Raw genomic sequence first — 19,456 nt, forward strand, 5'->3', positions numbered from 1 at the left:
GGGAACTTCCCCCATCTTGGGGCGTCTGGCGACAAGCCAGGGAGTGCGTGTTCATCCCCTGCGCCCAGGGCTGGCCGCGGCTTGCTGGGGACCTGCAAGAGTGCAGGGGCCGCAGCAGCAGACCTGGCCACTTTCCTTGGTGGGTCAGCAGGCGCGCTGGTGGGAGCTGCAGGGACCAGCAGGCTGGGCCGGGGGGGCGGCACACCCTGGAGGACGGGATTGACATGCAAATCAGAGAACTGGCGCGACTCCAAGCCAATGAGCTTCCATAATGACAGGCGCAAAGGCAGCCCCTTGGGAAGGACTAACCAAGGGACAGCGACGCGGGGGACCCCCTGCTGGGCAGGCTTGGGGCTCCCCAAGGGAAGTGTCAGCAGTGTGACGCAAGGGGTGCGCTGGGAGGAAGGTGGCTGTAAGACAGGGCTGGTCATTGTCCAGATGGCTCAGCACCGGTGAGGCCGGGGCTGTGTCCTGTGTCCAGGTGGGGGCCGCTCCTTAGGAACGGCGTGGACAGAAGGGACGGAGCCCAGAGGAGTATGGCCGACCGCACCGCAGGGCTGAAGTCCTGGCCCCGGGGGAAAGGTGACAAAAGGGCACACCGGGTCTGGGGACGGGCGGCAGAGGGGCCTGGCAGCAGGCTGTGAGCCCTGGCAGGGCTGCGCCAAAGAGAAGGGGTCAGCAGCTCTGTGGTGGCTGAGCTCACGGGCTCTCCCTGCCGCAAGTGGTTCAGCTCCAAAAGGGGCACCTCTGCCACATCGGGGAGTGGAGCCCTGGAGCCAGTCCCCTGGAGGCTGCGCGACCCCTCCCGGGAGGCTCTGGCTTGTCTCGCCCAGGCCCAGGCCCAGGCCCAGGCAGTGGAGGGTGGGGAGAGCCCCACAGGTGCCAAGTGTAAGAGTGTCCTCTGCCCCAGTGACTTACGGGCACGTGAGAAGGACCTGGGCACTCACGGGGGCTTGCTCTGCCGCACTGCGCTGCCAGCTAGTGGCTGAGGTGCCCACGCTCTGCAGTGCCTGGCAGGGGCTAGCGGCCAGCCCAGCGCCGCAGGTCAGGCATGTTCCCAAGTGCCCGCACGGGTCTCCATCCCTCGTGGCGGCACCCGGACCACATGCAGAGCGAAGGGGTGAGTCTTCTCCCCAGCCTCAGAGCTGCAGAGGCTCCTGCCCAGAGGTCCCAGCTCCCAGTCTGCCTGTGGGTGGTTATACCTGCTCTCAGTCTGCTGCTCTCACTTGGCTGGCTCCATGCCTGCTGCAGGGCCCTGCCAGGCACAACGGCCGCAGGCTCCTGCCTGATCAGAGATTTACCGCCAGCTCCTGCTGCTTCATTAACCTGAAAGGCCTCGAATGCCGAGCTGCTGACCCAGCACTGCAGCGTGCTCCAGCGGTGCCCCAGCTCCGCTCCAGCGGCTCGCGCCAGGGTGCAATAGAGCACCTGGACTAAAGGCCACTTTGCAGCTTTGCACCCTGCGGTTCCCTGGTTACGGCTCAAGGAGCCATGGCGCAGAAGGTAAACTGCACTGGCCGGCTCCCCACCCGCTCAGGCTCTCAGGTGGCAGCGGAGGGCCCCGGCCTCAGTGTGAGCCTGGAGAGCCCAGCCCTGCAGCACCACAGGGCTCCTGCGCACCTGCACCTGGCCCCCCGCCCCCAGCTGGGAGCCCCAGGGGCACTGGCGGATGGCAGCAGAGCCACCAGCACAGGGAGCTGCTCATCGAGTCCTTTGAAATGACCATGCACGTGAGATACTGTGATGGGGTTCAGGGGTCCCCATGCACTGCACCCCGTCCGCAGGCAGGAGGGACTCTCGCTCAGCTGGTAGAACTGCTGGGTGTGATGGGGTTCAGGGGTCCCCATGCACTGCACCCCGCCCACAGGCAGGAGGGACTCTCGCTCAGCTGGTAGAACTGCTGGGTGTGATGGGGTTATGGGGTCCCCATGCACTGCAGCCCCTCCGCAGGCAGGAGGGACTCTCACTCGGGAGGTTTATTAGGCAACAGAGGCCCAGTTTCTCACAGAAGCGTCAGTACAGCAGTCAGAGACCCGTCCTGGGCAGAGGAGCTGAGGGGTGCCCCCTGGGGTGTAGCTCCCCCCTCGCCAGGCTGGATCCTTCCAGCTCCCTCTCCCCCAGCTTCTAACTGCTGCCCCAGAATCAAACCCAGCTCTCGGCTCCACCCTCCTCTTTGTTCAGGGCAGAGGTGTTACCTGCCAGCCCAGGTTATAGCCCCAGGTCATCCGAAGCATCTGGGAGCTGCTCTGCCTGTCTCACACATCCAGCCCGAGTCTCACACATGCACTCCCCCCACTGCATCACAGATACACCTTCTCCTGCGGCTCTAGGGCCCTGCTCACCCGGAGCAGAGCGCTGGGCCGGAGGTAACTGTTAATTATTATCAGTCCTGGGATAACTGCCCATACAGCCCTAGAGGGTTTTTCCACTGCGCCAGCCACTTCCAAAGCCTGCGCATGGTGCCCCTGGCCCAGCTCCCACCCAAGAGCAGAAGGGAGGGAGCCAGGGACTAGCCTCTGCCCATGACACACCTGAGCTGTGTGCAGCAGTGTAGACAGTGCTGGGGCCACGGATGTGCTCACAACTGCCCCCTGGTTTGAATCCTCCCTGTTGATGGCTGAGTCCCTCCCCTGCAAGGACAGGGGCCGTCCTGGATCCCAGCGCTGAGGCCTGGGAGTTGGGCCACAGCCAGCTATGCCTCTTTTCCCAGAGCCGACCGGCGCCAAGGCCCGTGGGCGCTCTGGACCGAACTCCTGAGCTCAGCGCGGGTGACCGGGACCAGCTGGAGCTGCCCCTCAAGCTGGCTGAGTTCTTGGAAGCTCTCGGTCTCACACCCAACAATAGGTCCCCAGGCAGGGGTGGGCTGAGCGGGCAGTTCTGCCATGTCTTCTGGGACATCCTTGGCCCAGACCTCGCTAGCGCCTGGGCTGTCTCTGCTAAGCGGGGTCCTCCCTTTATCTTGCAGGTGGGCGGGGCTCACCTTGCTGCTGGAGATGGGGGACCCTGTGGCCTTTGCAGCTGGCGTCCCATCTCGCTTCTCTGCACGCCCCTCTGGGGTGTAGCTTCCCCCTCAGCCAGGCTGGCTGCCTTCCCTGCCTCCCCAGCTCCTCCCTCCTCTGTGTTTAGGCCAGAGGTGTCACCTGCCAGCTCAGGTTACAGCCCCAGGGGTCATCCTTAGCCGCTGGGAGCTGCTCTGCCTGTCTCACATCCAGCCTGAGTCTCACATATGCACCCCCCCATCACAGCCCAGGCTCCTGGGGCGCCAGCCGGCGGCTCCTTCACGGCTGTGCGCCCGCGTGTACCGGGCGTGGTTCACCCCGTGCACGAGGCTCACCCCTTCTGTGGCGTGAGGACCACCTGGCACAGGACCTCGAGTGCAGCCCCTCACCCAGCTCCTCCTATGGGTCTGGCTGCACCTTCCCCTCCCTGGCCCCACGCAGCTGCAGGTCCCCTCGGCAGCCTCTGCCTGGCCCTGCCTGAGGTGCCCATTCCCCAGCCCTGCAAGCCCGGCCCGGCTGAGGCCTGGGCTGTTCTAACACACGGCATCGATCGAAGCGCTGGGCCGCCCTGGGACATCAGGTAATTGAGAAGTTCTGTGCCAGGCCACGGCTGCACCTGAGGGCGTCGTTAGTACGAGTGGCTGCAGCTGCTCCCCAGGGGCCTGGAGCTGTGACTTCTGAGCCGGGCGACTCATCAGCGCAGCTTGTGCTGGCCAGATCCTGCCGCCCTCACTCTGCAGTGCCGGGCGGAGCGAGGGGGCTGGGCTACTCTCGGCCCGGGCAGGGGGCTGCCAGGTATGGAGTGAGGGAAGAGAACTACCTGGCTCCATGTCCTCTGCAGGGGGGGTCACACAGCCAGCTGGCAACTGGGCAGAACCACCCATGGCCGGAGCTCCGGCCGAATGGGGAGGGGAGACAAAGCCACGATGCAGGCAGCACCTCGGGCACCCACTCATGCCCACAACAGTTTGTCAGCTTCCCTGTTCCTCTCCCTGCCTGTCAGGCTGGCGAGGGAGCCTCAGGGTGGGGTGGAGCGGGGCTGGCACGGCTGCTCTCGGCCAGAGGGTCCTGCTCCCTTAGTCGGGACTGCTCAGTAAGGGCTTTATTACACCCAACCACGGGCTATGGCTTCCCAGGCCCACTAACGAGGTGGGGGTCAGCCACTAGGGACCCCATGTCTGCTTTTCAGGCTGCTGCTCTCCCTGCAGCCACCCAGAAGCAGGCCCCATTCTTGGCTCGCCCGTCCTTTAGAGCCAGGCAGGAGCAGGGCCATGCCAGGGGAGTGGGTCCCTGGGGCATGGCTGGAGAGGGAGGGGTGGTCCTGAGGGTGGCTTGCAGCACAGAAAGCAGAACTATACCAGGTGTCAGGCCCAGCGCCCGGCAGTCTAGAACCCAGGTCTGTTGTGCTGACAGTCTAGAACCCAGGGCCATCAAGCTGGCCGGCAGCTGGTAACTCCAGGCTGGCACCCAGCAGCAGCTGTAGCAACCTGGCACTCAACTTCCCAGGACCTACTGTGGGCCCAGACGGGCGAGTTCCATGTCCAGGGTTGGGGAGGCAGCAGGCCAAGGTGCACTCCAGGTGCACTCCTGGACGGCGGCTGGGTCTGGGCTTCACCCCTGACTCAAGGTCCAGCCTTGGCACAGCCCCAGCTGGAATTGAACTAAGAACTCCCTGGCTGTCCACTCCGACACCTGCTCCCAGGGCCTCGGGGGAGCCCCGGGCAGCTCTAAGAGCTGCACCTGGTGCTGGGGGTCTATGAAGGGGTGCAGAACCCCCAGCCCAGGTCTCTGCGCAGGACTGGCTGCTGCTCCAGGCAGCAATGATCTCAGCTCCCCGGCTTGAGAGCAGAGAAGCAGCTGTCAAGGGGGTCGGGGTCCCCCCAGCTCTGACCCCCTCCGCAGGGAGGAGCGACTCCCACTCAGCAGGCAGAACAGGGAGGGCCGGGGCAGGGCGCAGCGCAGAGGTGTCGGTGCAGCCGGGAGAGACTCATTCCAGCCCTGCTGGGGAGAGCAGCCCGAGGGGGCCCCAGGCGGGGGCTAACTCCCTCCTCAGCCAGGCTGACTCCTTCCCCCCCAGCTTCCAACCCAGCCCGGCTGCTCCGCGCCCTGCGCTGGGGTCACGTGCCGGCTCAGGCAGCTGCTCCGCCTGTCTCAGCCGCCTCCGAGCCCTTGGCCCGGGGGCGCGCTGCGGAAAGCGGCCTCCTGCCCTGGCCAGGCTCCGCGCGGCTCGGCCCTAGGCCGGCGAGCTACGGGCGCGGCGTCTGCGGACCCGAGCTGGCTGCGCCTGTGCCCGGCGCTGCGTGGCCGGCGGAGGAGGGCGACGAGCCCAGCCCGAGGCTGCGAGAGGTCCCGCGGCTCGGAGCGGAGCGGAGCGGAGCGGAGCGCGGGCGGCGGGGCTGGGCCGGCGGCCCCGGGAGGCTCGCAGCAGAGCCGGGGAGGCTCCGGCGGGGGCGGGGCGCAGCCCGGGGCCAGCCGGACTCCAGGGCAGCCCGCGGGGTGGGCGGGGCTGAGCCAGTCGGAGCCCCGGGCGATTCCCAGCGGGCAGGCGCTGGCTGCTAACAGCTGCTCTCCCCCGCCCCAGCCTGCACCCCCGTCCGCAGGGCGCCCTGCCCTGGCTGGCTGGGCCCTTCTCCTGCAAGCGCCTCGCCGGGCACCCCAAGAGCGCCAGTGGCTGCGGAGTCTCTGCCCGGGACTTAGCGCAGCTCCTGCCGCCCCAGTCCCCGCCAGAGCCCTCCCGCCCCCAGCTCTCCCTGCTGGGCTGGCGGCCGCATCTGCGCCCATTGGAAATGCAATTTCTGTCGAGGCCTTTTCCATTAGTGGACGTGATGGGAGAATCTCGGAGAAAGATAATTAATTACCAGCGTCCAAGCCCCGCAGGGAAGCAGCGCCCGGCGCGCCTGGCTGGCTGCTCTGCCCGGGCAGGCCGGGCCCGTCTTCTGCCCGGAGCGGGGGCAGTTACGGCCTGCGGGCTTGTCTCCGCATGAGACCTCGGGCGCAGGAGCGCCCGCCCGGCTGTGCGCGCCGCTGTAGCGCTGCGGAGGGGCCAGGCCCGAGGCAGGGGTCCCCCTCCCCGCAGAGACACTGCACCCACCGCAGAGCCAGCGGCTGGGGGTCTTCAGAGCGCCAGGGTGAGACCCTCCCAGGAGCAGCCCAGGGTGACCCAACCCCCTGCCGTGGGGGATGCCCCCTCCCCACCTGGCCTGGGCGCCGCCTGCTGCAGCTGCCTCCTTCCTGCGGCCGGAGCCGCGGGACTTAGGCGCCAGGCGGGGTTCCCGGTGAGCTGGGGCCGGCGCCACCCAGCCGATGAGCAGAGCGCCCCAGCCGGGCTGCGGCTTCTCCTGGGCCTGACCTTGGCTGGGCCTCTGCTCCCCAGCCGCGTGTTGTGCACGTGGAGGGGAAAGGGGGGGGGGGGCGTGTGTGACGGACGGGAGGGGCTGCGTACATGTGTGGGGAGTCTGCACGCACGTGGGGGGCTGCGCACGTGTGCACACAGCACATGCCCTGGGGTGCAGCTGTCTTGGCTCTGTGGGATCACCCCTCTCCCCGTGCAGCCCAGTGCCACTTCGGTCCACGGCACGGCCGTGCCGCCATCTCCCTGCAGCCGCTGTGCGGGATGGCTCTGGAGCTCCCAGCGCCACATGCTCGTGTGACACACCGGGGCAGGCCTGGGACCTGAGGCTCAGCCGCCCTCGCTGCCAGGCTGGGGCGAGCGGGGAAAGCCAGCCTGCAGGGTGTGGGGAAGCCGGTCCAGGAGCCGCAGTGCCTGGGGCTGGCTCCCGAGGCCAGGGTGCAACCTGGGAGCGCCTGTCACCGCCTGCTGAGCTGACAAATCTCTTTCCCCACAGCGATGCAGAGATGCCCCCGACCTCGGTCCCGTCAGTGCCGCACCTCCTGTCGGCGCCATCAAGAGGCGCTTCTCGGGGACCCCCCTGCTGCCGCCGCTGGCTTGCCGCCACGGGGAGCTCAGTGAGGCGGGCAGGGCCCCCGAGCCAGCGGGCCCCCTGGTCGTGTTCACCATCGAGGAAAGCAGGCCGGGCAGCAGCCAGGAACTACGGTAAGACGGGCCGGGCGGGCTCTGTGCTCTTTGGGGTCGCAGGCCAGGCCTGGGACTTCGCACACTGATGGGGCAGCATGGCCCTATCCGCTGAAAGGCCCTGGCTGGTGGGGGGGCCCTGCTCCATGCTGGGGCTCTGGGAGCTGCTGAGCAGGCAGGATTCAGGCCTGGCCCCAGCCTGGTCACTGACGCTGCCAGGGGATGCTGCGAAGGGCCCTGCAGGACGAAGCTCTCTGGGGAGGCCGGGGGCGCCGTCACTGGGGTTCCTGCCAGAGAGAGGCACAGGGAGCAGACATGGCTGAGAGCGCACAGGGGCCGCTGTGCTGCCTGCAGTGTGCGTGGGCAGCTGCTGCAGAGGTGGGCTGGCTCCTGCCGGCCCTGCTCAGTCCCATTGGTCGGGAACCAGCATTACCTGTTCCCAGCGGCTCCCTGCGCCTAAGGAACGCTGAGCCCCGGAGTCAGAGCAGGCCCAGCACGCGCATTTCACAGCACAGCTTTTTGCTGTTCAAAGTCTGGGTCTAGAGGCTGAACTTCCCCAGGAGTCGCAGCAGGATGCTGGGAACTTGCCCAGAACCACTCTGCAAATTGCCTGCTGCTCCGAGGGCAGCTCATGGCGATGCCCACGGCCTGTCCCATGGCTGCTCCTCAGCAGTGACCGTCTGTCTCCCCATGCCTGGTGGGCCTATTGCTTCCACAGAGCCCTCCAGCCAGCAGCTCCATGTCCCACTGTTCCTGAGCAGCCAGGCATCCATCATGGGCAGTGCTCCCGGCTCCCAGCCAACCTACTTTATATTCACCCCCCGATGCAGTCCCAACAATCTATTGCCAGGCGTGGATTCTGCCCACGCTGACAGCCCGGTGCATATTTCATGCCTAGTGTTCAGGCTTGGCCAGGAGACGGAGCAGATGCTGCAGGGAGTCTGGGCTGGGAAGGGAACCTGCCCAGCTCCCCACTCGCCCAGCTCCCTGCCCCCCCACTCCTTAATTTCCTGGCCAGGGATATTGATTGCAGTTGTTCTACAGCAGCAGATGTCTCTGGCGGCTTCCCTGCGTGAGAGCCTGGCGCCTCGCCTGCCTGGTGCACATGGCTGGGGGACGCAGTGCTTTCACTGGTGAGAAAAACAAGTGGCAACAGCCTGGCCAGGCCTTCCCCGCCCCACCGCCTGGCCTGGGGATTGGGGGCATTTACTCCACTTGTTGTAGTGCATGTGTCCCTTACCGTCCTGTAGACGTGCTGCATGTGTGCATCAGTTTCCCTGGGCGCTGCACCATTGCCTAGATGGCCAGGGGCGTGTCGGGTGTGGTTGCTTCTCCCAGGCCCTTTGTGACTTGAGGCATGGGTGGGGCAAGGGCTGCCAGGTGACACTTTTCCTGGGGAAACAAGACAAAGGCGGGAGGAGAGGCCTGGCTGGGTGGAACTGGAACTGGGCGGTTGGATGAGGCAGTCTGGAAGGGGGCCAGGGCCCAGCTGGGGGACCCCTCTGGGCCCCTCCCCAGGATGGCTGGTGCTGACGGCTGCTGGTCCCTGTGCTGACAAGTCTGTTCTGTGCTGTGTCCCTGTCACCCCATAACTCGCCTGTTCTACCTGAGGGGCAAGTCACATCCGCCTGCAGGTGGGGGCAGTGCCTGCCCCCCCCACCTGGTGATTTAAAAGACCTGGGGTTCCCAGCCACCATCACTAGCAGCTGCCAGAGCATGGGCCCTTTACTCCCTCCAGTGCCTGTGTTCTGCAGCCCTGGCTGGAAAGAGGTGAGCCCCCAGACTCAAACCTTCTGCCTGAGGCGCTGCCTCTTCTGTGGGACCAGAGGTGGCTCCCCACAGGCCCCGGGAAGTCTCCTGTCAGCCCTGTTGGTGACGATATTTCCCATTGACTTCAGGACGGACAGGCTGCAACTTTTCCCTGCCCACCCTCACCTCATAAAGCAAATGCTTTCAATGTGGGCCCCTCAGTGCACCCTGCAGGCCCACCCCCGGCGAAGGCCTGGTAGCGGCTGTATCAGACAGAGCCTTCCCACGCTCGCCTCTCCCAGGCATGATCTAGTCCCTCTTCCCTGCCTGAGCCAGACAGCAGCTGCTGCCACAGAAAAGTCCGGTGTGAATGAATGGAGTGGCCTTTGGCCCCAGGCGTTCCTCTCTGCATGGCCCTGCTCAGCTTCAGGCCTGGGCTGTCTGCCCTGTGCCAGAGCAGAAACTGCAGCCTCCGTGCCTTTGTTTCTGAGAACCTGGTGCTGATTGCAGGACCAGACCCTCTGCCACCGCTGGCTGGCAGAGTACCGGGTCTGGCCTCTTTGCTTGTGTTTTCATCCGAGCCCCAAGCTCTGGGCTGCCTTCAGGCATCTCCGCACTGGGCCCACAGCCTGTCAGAGAGTGTGGGGGTCACCAGGTCCTGCCCCACATCCACAGTCAGACATGACACTCTGCCAGCAGGGAGAACAGATGGGTTAGTGGGCGACAAGGACACAGTGCAGAAACAGACTTGTCAGCACAGGAACCAGCTGCCATCAGCACTGTCCATCCTGGGGAGGGGCCCAGGGGGGGTCCCTGAGCTGGGTCCTGGCCTCCTTCCTCCCTGTCCAGCCAGACCAGCCTGCCCCACCTCACAGCCCAGTTCCAGTTCACAGCAGCCAGGCCCCTTCTCCCACCTTTGTCCTGGTTCCCAGGTGTCTCCTGCTTGTCTAGGTTACAAATGGGTCAAAAGCCCATTGTGTATGTGCAAGAAGTTATTACACTGAAACACCCATCACCAACTGTGCACTGACGCCGTGCCTGGGGAAACTGAGGCACCCACCTCCTGCTACTGCAGGACAGTAGGAAACACACACAACCCAACCAGGGAAGCAGACCCTCACCCTGCTGTCACACGGCTGCCTGTAGAAGAGCCTGACGCATGGCTCCCAAGGGCTCATGTGCACAACGGGCACTTGCGAATGAAATCCCGTCAGCTGCGTGTCACGGCTGCTCTGGTGGGAGGAGAAATGTGTCACTGTGTGCAATGTTTAATGTCCTGCTGGTGACTGGCACTAGGGTGTCCATCCAGTGGCAACTGGCTGGCTGTGTGCTCCCCACAGCACAGGCCATGTTTGCAACTGCTGCAGCAGCTTGGTCCCAGGGACAGCGGGTGGCTCTGGGCAGGAGAAGGGCAAAGTTTGGACTAACTTATCCAGTATGGCTGTTTCCCCTCACCCCATTCCCTCAATGGCTGCTTACATCCCAAGGCAGAAGAGTCCACTCCTACCAAAGCCTGCATGCTTGGGTTCATCTACGCATGGCTGTTCTGGTGCGCCAACAGCTAAACCATTGCTACTTGGAGCATCAAGTAGCAACAGCCGCCACCTACTGAGTGCTGCAGGATGCTGCTGGTACAGAGTACTGGTACTGCAGGGTGCAGTATTGCTGGGTGCAGAGTACTGGTACTGTGGAGTGCAGAGTACTGGTACTGCGGGGTGCAGTATTGCTGGGTGCAGAGTCCTGGTACTGCAGGGTGCAGAGTACTGGTACTGCAGGGTTCAGTATTCCTGGGTGCTGAGTACTGGTACTGCAGGGTGCAGAGTACTGGTACTGTGAGGGCAGTGTTGGTGGGTGCAGAGTACTGGTACTGCAGGGGGTGGAGTACTGTCCCACTTGGCCCGGGAGAGGTGGGGATGGCGGCAGGACCCAAGCACGCTGGGGGCCGAGTACTGGTACCAAGGAGGCTGAATTCTAGTACCACAGGGGGCGCAGTACTGGTACCGCGGAGGACCGAGTACTGGTACCGCGGGGGGGGGGCGGAGTACTGGTACCGCGGGGGGCAGGCGCCCCCCACTGGGCCTTGCATCCGACCCCCCGCGGAGCACATCTGCCTGGGGGAGCGGCCAGCCCCGGGGCTGCCCCCCTGGCCCGGGAGAGGTGGGGATGGCGGCAGGACCCAAGCGGCCGGAGACGGCGGGGCTGGGCGGCGCTAGCCCCGACCCCCCCGCACCTGCGCCGAGCCCGCTCCTATATAACCGCCGCCCGGCGCAGCCCGCCCCAGCCCAGCCCAGCCCAGCCCAGGCGAGCGCAGCGGGTGCCGGCCCGGGCCGCAGCGGGGAAAGTTCGGGGCCGCGCCATGGAGCGGGAGCGGGGCCGGGCCAAGCCCCCGCCCCAGCCCCCGGCCCCGGCCCCGCAGCACCTGTGGCGCCAGCCCCGCCCCCGCATCCGCATCCAGCAGCGCTTCCACTCCGACACCGACAAGGACCTGCAGGGCGCCCCCCGGCCCGGCCTCCGCAGCCCCCGCCGGTCCTGGCCCTGCTCCCTGCAGCGCCGGTAAGAGCCGCGCCCGGGGTGGGCGGAGCTGGGTCCCGGCCGCACGTGTGACTCCGGGGCGGTGGGCGAGGCGGGGCCGCTTCGCTCCGTCCACGCGCCTCTCGGGTCCCGAGGCCCCGCCGCGGAGTCGGCCCCGTCCCGCGTCTCTGCGCTGCCGCCCGCCGCCCCCGGAGCCCAGCCGCGCTTGCTGCCGAGCCTCGCGGCGCCCTTTGCTCCCGGCAGCGGCGCGGGGCGGGCGCAGGAACCCTCCGCTCCCCGCTGCTGGCCGCGCTTCGCTGGCGCTGGCGGGGCCGGGCTCTGCACCCCGTCCGCGGCAGCCGCGACTCTCGCTCAGGCGCAGAAGGGAGTTCATCAGCCGGCAGAGCCGGTCCTTCAACCCAGCCTGCGGGGAGGAGCCGGAGGGGGGCCCCGGCTGGGGTGTAGCCGCCCTTGGGCGCCGGCTGCTCCGTCCAACTGCCGCCTCCGGTTCAAACCCAGCCCGGCTCCTCCCGGCTCTGTGCTCAGGCCGAGGCGTTACCGCCCAGCCCCAGCGCCGGGAGCTGCTCTGCCTGTCGCGCATCCCGCTGGTCCCAGCGCAAGCGGCTGGGGTGGCCAGAGCTGCGGCTCCCAGCGGCTGAGAGCTGAGCCCAGCTCGGGTGGAGCCGCACTGAGCAGGGCTCTCTGAAGCACTCCGAGCCCTGCCCTCTGGCTCTGCCTGCCTGGGGCCATCCCAGAGCACCAGCCGCTGGGGCGCATGAGCCGAGCCGAGCCGAGCCAGGCCTGGGCCGGTGCTGGGGGTTTGCTTTTCCAGCAGCACTTCCCGAGAGCCGGATGGCCAGCGCCGGATGCTGGCCCAGGGGTTATGGGATTGCACCCATCTCAGCTGGGGCCGCATGGCAACGTGTGGAACCGAGTCCCACACACTTTGAGTGGGATGCGCCCTGTGCTGGGTGCTCAGGGCTCCCTGGGCCGGGTCGGGCGCCTGGTGAGGCTGCAGGAGGGGCCTGGGCTTTGCAGCATCCCCCTTCCTTGTGCACCGGCTGTTAAGTGAAGTGGGCTGGGCCTTCCCTGGACACCTGGTCAGCCTGAGCTGGGTGGGGGATGCGACCAGGCATCCTCCTGCCCCCCCCATGGGTGGGATGAATGTTGTTGTGTGCACCGAGGCGTGTGGCTGTGCACTGCCCATAGAGACACAGGCACCGGCTGGGGGGCGCTCTGCTAATCCCCTGGCCGGCCCCGAATCTCTCCTGGGCGGCCATCCCAGCGCTCAGCTCGCAGGGAACACTGGCCGGGACCCACTCGTCTCCTTTCCGTGCTGGGGGTTCTGGTGTTGCGCTGGGCAAGCCCAGGTGAACGGGCTACTTCTGCACACAAGCTGCCTCCTGACGAGGGGGCCCTGGGCCTGCCCTTCTGGCCAGTCGTACGCACGCGGGAGCAGAGCAGGAGCCATGGCGGGAACAGCGACGCGGAAGTGGCTGTTGAAAGCCAGGCGTGATCTGTGCTTGGGGAGCCGCCCTGGAAGCTGACGAACTTTCCTCCCTGGCTGCCCAAGCACACTGAGGGGTTGGGTAAGGTCTCTGCTCAGCTCCTCGGCACCCGGTGACTGTGCCCGGCTGCACAGATGGTTCTTGGCTATGTTTCTGATAACGAGCCAGTGAAAAATGTCACCTGTCAGCGTTTGCTCTTTAGCCACAGCCACGCCGCATGCTCGGTGCTGAGCTCTATTCTACACCAACAGCTTTCCCGACCCCGAGAGGCCTGGCACCTGGGGAGGGGGTTTTGCAGTCGTTGGATTCAGCCTTCGTGGATTGAAACCGAAATGTCATTTCCCATGTGGTGTGAGGGTGGCCTCCCTCTCCCTGGGCTCCGCCAACGGCAGGCGGACAGATGTCGCCATAAGAACGGCCACTCTGGGGCCAAGCAAAGGCCCCTCCAGCCCAGTGTCTTGTCTTCTGACAGTGGCCAATGCCAGGTGCCCCCAAGGGAGTGAACTAAACTAATTGCTGATTCCCTTGCCTGGCCCTCATTCCCAGCTTCCAGCCCAGCTCCATCCCTCCCCCGGTTAATACTCACTGGTGGGCTTGTCCTCCAGGAATGTGCTTTGGAACCCTGCTAAAGGCCTGGGCTTCACGTCCCCTGGCCCTGCCCTGCACTGTGCTGGGTGAAGAACTATTTTTGTTAGCTATTAACCTGCTTCCCATTTGTTTCATTGGGTGACCCCTCGGTCTTGTGGTAGGAGGAGTAAATGGCACTCCCTTATCGTCTTTCCCAGGCCAGTGTGATTTTTAGACCTCAGCCTGCCCCCCTGTAGCCGCAGGGCTAGAACAGTTTTTCTAGGGGCTGCTGCTTGGCACTGAACCAAACAGTGACCCTTGTGTATGGTGACAACCACTCCAAGTCAGGGGTGCGCAGACCCCTCCCCTTAGCTCCAGTGCCTACGTCCCTCAGTCGCCTCTTTTCCAAGCTGTAACATTCCACTTGTCTTCATCGCCCCTCCCAGGGCCCCACTCATAATCTGGGCCCTGTCTGCTGTGCTTTCCCTGCGCCCGGAGCTGGCACTGAGGGATTCACCCTTCCAGTGCAAAGCCCACTCACTGGCTAGGGGCTGGCGGCGGAGGTGGAGAGACCTTGGGGGACCTGCTTCAGAGCCTGGCAGCCTGGGGGTTGCCCTAGGTGCACAGGACCAGCCTGTGCTGGCAGTGACTCAGGCCCAGGTAGTGCTGCTGACAGACCCATCCCCATGACTCAGCTGTGCAGGCACGGGCAGGGGGCCGGCTTGAGTGGGAGCTGCTCAGAAGTTAACTTGGTCATGGCTTTCCTCCAGCTCGCTGGTTGCAAACACCACGTTCCTGGAGTCAGACAGCCCATGAAAGGGCCTGGGGAGAGCCACGTAAACAGCAGCGTGTGGAGCAGGTGCCCTGGAGCCAGCCAAAACACCTGCAGCCTTAGCCATGCCCCAGGTGTATCTGCCACCTTCCCACCTGCCAGGGGCAGGGCCAGTGCATGGCAGCAGCATTCTCTGCTGGCTGTGGGGCCAAGCAGGGAGAGCCTGGCAGGGCCACCCTGGCTGCCATGTCCCGCTCAGCACAGGCTGAGCCAGGCTCCTGCTCCATCATGCCTGGCCCTGGGTGCGTGCAGTGAGGCCCCTTGTGGGTTGCCTAGAGCAGCTTCCTCCCCAGGGGCCCTGCAGGAAGTGCTGGCACAGCCCCAGGCTTCCTGCTAACAAGCTCGGGCTCTGCTCTGGGGCCCCCATCCAAGAGCTGCACTGGAGGGCCCCCAGGCAAAGGTGATGGAGCCTGGTGATATAGTGTGAGTCCCAGGGCTTGCCAATGGGGCTCCGCCCCTCCAGGTGTGCCATGCCCCACGCAGATGCTAGTGCGGGATCTGAGGGGAGAGGGTGCCCTGCATGCAGAGATGGGTGGATGTTGGCTGGAAGAGGGGCTCCAGACTGGGCAGACCAGTCACCCCACAGCTCTGACAGAGCAGGGGGGTGAATTGGGGAGTTCTGTGCCCAGCCCCTAGCACCTGCCACTGGTCCAGGCCTAGTGGTATGTGCAGCTGGTGGCTATGGGGCAGTGCTATAGGGCAGACAGGAGGCAGAGATGCTGAGGTGGGAGCAGGTGCCGAGCAGGGCACTGGGTGGCTGCAGGGAATGACGATGGGTAGTTAAAAAGGAGAAGGTGATGCACAGCGCAGGGAGGTGGTTTGCCATAAATATGACTGTGCCCCCCTGCCCCACTCCCTGGCCTGGGATGGGGTTTGCATTCCCGCATCCCAGGGCGACGAGCCGTCCTTCCCTCAGGACACCCCCTGGCCATGTCCCTTCCCACCAAGGCTGCTGAGGGCAGGCAGTGAGCCGGCACAGAGTTTCAGGCGTGAGTTTCTGGCTTGGTACTGCTGCCAGGCCAAACGCCGGCTCCCAGGCTGGCAAAGCCCCAGCCTAGCGGGCAACAGGGCAGTGCTGCTGGCTCAGGCAGGCTCCTGCCCATGGCCCAGGCCTGTGCTGACCAGCCATGATGCTGGAGAGAGGCAGAGCCCTGTAGGCTGTTTGGGGGGCCTGACTCCTCCCTGGGCACATGCAGGAGCTGCCGGCCTCCTACAGGGACCTCCCAGTGCTCTGCCTCTCTGCACAGCTACCGACTCCCCCATCTTCACATGGTCCCGTTGCTGCTTCCCCTGCCTGTGCCTCAGCCCCATCAGGGTCTGAGTCTGCCCCGCCTCCGCACAGCCTCCTATGCCCTGAGAGCAAGGGCTGGTCACCGTCTCTGAATCCCTCTGCTTGGTGGCTGGGGCCAGAGACTCGGAGCAGCATGGTGGGGGGAGCTGCCTCCTCCCTGGGCCAGGGCCTGGTGCTCTTCATACAGTGCCATGGCAGCAGGGAAATGGCGATGGAGGGTGGCCTGGTCCCTGCCCCAGAGAGCTGCCCAGGACCGGGCATGTCTCCCTGAAGGCCCTGCCCTGGCTAGGACAGGTGCTCAGGGCTGGAGCTGGCATGCCAGTGTGATACAGAGTGGGGGCGGGAGCCAGGGTTCAGGCAGGCATCCCAGGGGCAGCCCGTGCGCCCCCGTTGGCTCCAGGGCTGGGTTATTTAATGAGTAAATAAACAAGGGCCCTGAGCTCGTTAACACCAGGGCAGGTGCTGATTTCCTCCGGCTGGCACTAGCAGCAGCATTCCCAGGAGCTTCCCTTCTCTCCCTTCTGCACAATGCCTCAGCAGCATCCTGCTTCCTTCGCATGCAAACACCGAGGTGCAGCCGCAGGAGCTTGTACAAGCAGGGGGGGCATCTGTGCAATGGACGTGGCTGGTTGCACTCAGGTCAGAGCCCCAGCGTTCGCATTAAGCCCCAGGCCAGGATGAGTAATCTAGGAGCACCTCAAGAACAGCCAGGAAGCTGGGCCCTGCTGAGGTGGGCAGCTGCCCGCCTGGGTGCCCTCTTGGCCTGTCTCTGCCTCTGCTCCTACCACGACCACAGGTGCTTGACCATGTCTGGCCCCTCCAGGTACGATCTAGCCCCAAACGGGCAGCAGCTGGTGAGCGCGGTGCTCTGGGCACCCCAGCAAGCGCTGGGGGAGCTGATGCCCGGGGCAGTCACGTTGCTTCTCGACAGACGAATTTTGTGCTGCGCAAGTTTCTCTGCCCGAGTCTGGGAGAAAATGATCCTTCTCCCCTTCTGGGCCAGGGCCTCAAACTTGGGGGCCGTGAGGCGCAGGCTGGGAAGGATTGCTGTGGCAATGCCCGGCAGGCTGCTGTCAGATCATGGGGTGCAGAGAACATTGAGGGCGTGGCTGGTGCAGATGCAGCTGCCTGGTAATTGCTCGTTAGATGAGAAGACAGTCCCAGCCCCTTTCCTCTGCCAAATCCCCTAATTCTCAGGCGGGAGGCTCTGACGTGGGAGCTCTGGGCGGTGGTGGTTACGGCCCCTGGAGAAGAGCGTCGAAGGAGACCTTTGCCCAGCTCTGCGTGGGAGAGACTTGCAGTAAAACCCATAAAGGGGCCTGCGGCAGGCCCCTGGGGAACAGCCGGCGGCATGCAACGCTGGCTGTGTGCACAGAGAGGGGACGGCTGGAAGGGTTAATGCGGGCTCAGCCCCTCCTGTCTCCTGTGGGTTAAGAAGCAAAGTGGATTGCTAACTGCAGCTCCTGGCACAGGCCTAGAGAGCCATGAGGCAGCTGGAGGAGCTGCCCAGGCTGTGGGGACCCAAAGGGAGCCTGGCCCCCACTCAGGGGGAGGGAGAGGTTCCCCTCCCACCAGGCCAGCCATGATGTACCTGCACCTCTTAGCCCGGTTTCACTTCCTGGCTGCTGTTGGGCAAAGCTCTGCCTCGGGACTCGGGTGTCCCATCAGCTGCTTCCCGCAGGGACCCCAAAGGAGCCCTACAATGCTCGGCTTCCCCAGCTGCCATCTGGGGAGCCAGTCTTCAGCTGCCCTGGGTCTCACACTGGCCCCAGCCCTGCAGCTGCACCCAGGGACTGCTGCGGTGGCCCTTTGGACTCTGCCTGCTCTGATGTGAATCTGCTCCCAGCACCTTCGCCGGAGTGATCAGCTCTCCTGCCACCAGGTTCCACCCCACAAAAGCAGGGACGTGGTGGAGCTAGGCTGGAGCTCCAGCCCTGGGCGAGACCCTTGCCTGCTGCGCCCTGTGAGCCGGAGCACAGAGAGAAATCTGACCCGGCGTGACTCCCTGGGCTGGGGGAAGGGCGAGAGCACAGGGGCCTCTGCGGAATGGGAGCCTGCCTCTGGCCCACTGCGCAATGGCTCCTCCCTTTCCCAGAGCAGGGCTTCCTGGGGTGCCTACAGCCTGTGCAGCTCCTCTGCCTGCTGGCACACCTGTGTCCCAGGCAGGGTGCGCCCCATGGCCATGGCCCCAGAGCAACTGCAGCCTCTGCTGCCTACTGGCCAGGCACTTGTGAGCTGGCCCCAGGGTCTCTGACTATCCCACTGAGTGGAGGTGCTGCACGTGCCCAGGGCTGGAGGGGACAGCGCGACTCTGCCAGGACTGGAGCCAGAAGCATTTCCCCTTCCGGGGCAGGGCAGAGCTACAGTGAACCACTTGGCTGGCACAGAGGGACCCGCTCCCAGGGCACCCCTGCAGCTGGTCAGGGCTCGGCTGGCTGCATTTAGCTCTCTGAGGGGAAGTGGCTCCCAGGCCTGGGGGTTTGCTGGCTGCCTGACCAAGGGGAGCCCCTGGGCTGCTGCAGACCAGTGCATGAGGCCGTGCACTGAGCTGCGGGCAGATGTGGCCCTGCCCTGCAGCCTTCCTTTCTCAGAGATGCCTGGAGGGGTCCCCGCTCCCATGAAGAGGAGTGGGAGACACCTGGGGGCGTGCAGAGGGCTGGCTGGTGCGTGAAATGGCCCATCCCTGGGGCTGCAGCAGGTGCCCTGCTCAGGTTCCAGACCCAGCTCAGTGCATGCAGTGGCAGGTCTGGTTTCTCCCCAGGGTGAGCAGGGCAGTGCTCGCCAGCAGGGGCTCCCTCAGACACACAGCTGTGCCGGAGCAAGCCTGGGAGAGAGCCGGGGAACTGTGCACCATGGATGTGCCAGACTGGCAGCCCCGGCCTCGGGGACAGAGGGTGGGGTCCTGGGCTGCTGCGGCAGGGGGAGGCCCCTGGGCTTGCGGGAGAAGTGCTCTTCAGGGCCTGGTGCCTGCAAGCCTGAGGCGTTCCTGGCCCAGGCTGTGTCTGCTGCCCAACCTCTTGCTACAGCAGGGCTGGCTGCTCCGCTACCTCCCTGCCCAGGCTGGGGGGCTGCCCAGTCTGCGCTGCGCTGGGCAGGTCCTGTGCCTGGTGGGGCAGGTCGCTGCCTGGGGTGGGGCTGAGGGAGCGGCTCGGACCGATGCTCCCCGGACAGCCCCCAAGTGGCTGGGGGAGAGGAAGGGGCGCAGGGGCTGTTGCCGGGAAGGTTGCTGCCTCTCCGAGTGCCACCTTCCCAGCCAGGGCTCTGAGCAGCGGCTGGGCTGGTGACCTCGAGCTCTGGGCCAGGCAGTGACACTCAGGGGAGCGGTGTGGGAAGCCCCAGGGTGCACACAGGGGTCGGTCTGGTCCACAGGTCAGTGCCTGGGTGGCTATTTCTGGGGCTGTGGGGTGCCCTGAAGTGGCCTCCCACCTGGGGGTAGTGTGGGGCAGGCTGGCTCGCCCTGCATCTGGCCAGATACCCACATCTCTTCCCACCTGAGCTGCTGCTTCCGCCTGGTTCCCCAGGACACAGCGCCAGGGCCTGTCAGAGCGGCCAAGCCAGCCTGAGCTGAGAGGCCCAGGGAGCCCCAGGGCTGGTGCTCGGTGGTGAGAAGGATGCAGGCCACCAGGCGGAGCGTTGACAGTGCCAATTACCGCTTGTCAGCTCATCCTTCTGCAGATGAGCTGTGCTGGGCCGGAGCCGGGGCGCTCCTGAGACAGGCTTGAGGGAGGGGCCGGTGATGGCAATGTGGCCTCGTGCGCAGAGCCCTGCGCTGGGGTCCTCCTGCTGGCTCTGCCACAGAGGTGCTGCCCCCTCCCGAGAGCTGGTGAAGGGGAAACAGCCACCGTCCTCCCACACAGAAGGGCTCTTCCAAGGCACCCGCCTCCTAGCTGGGGGCCCAGACTGGCGGTGTGTGCTGGGTGTGATGGAGTGGGGGATACCTGCGTGTGTGTGAGGGGCTCACAGAGG

At 65.5% G+C, this 19,456-nt stretch overlaps 1 protein-coding gene across 6 annotated transcripts in view; it reads left to right on the plus strand.

Moving 5' to 3' along the window:
• PDE4C (phosphodiesterase 4C) overlaps positions 1-19,456 on the plus strand; it is a 62,944-nt gene that overhangs the window by 5,285 nt on the left and 38,203 nt on the right. For 3 of the 6 annotated variants that reach the window (XM_074978175.1, XM_074978174.1, XM_074978173.1), the window contains exon 3: positions 6,845-7,053. In XM_074978175.1, the coding sequence (XP_074834276.1) occupies positions 6,845-7,053 (209 nt within the window). Of the gene's footprint in view, positions 1-5,179; positions 5,346-6,844; positions 7,054-8,076; positions 8,166-11,098; positions 11,335-19,456 lie in introns of those variants that run through there. The other 3 variants (XM_074978179.1, XM_074978178.1, XM_074978176.1) reach the window with 3 other exon arrangements.

Source organism: Carettochelys insculpta, chromosome 27, assembly GCF_033958435.1.
Source record: "Carettochelys insculpta isolate YL-2023 chromosome 27, ASM3395843v1, whole genome shotgun sequence".
NCBI classification, from domain to species: Eukaryota; Metazoa; Chordata; order Testudines; family Carettochelyidae; genus Carettochelys; species Carettochelys insculpta.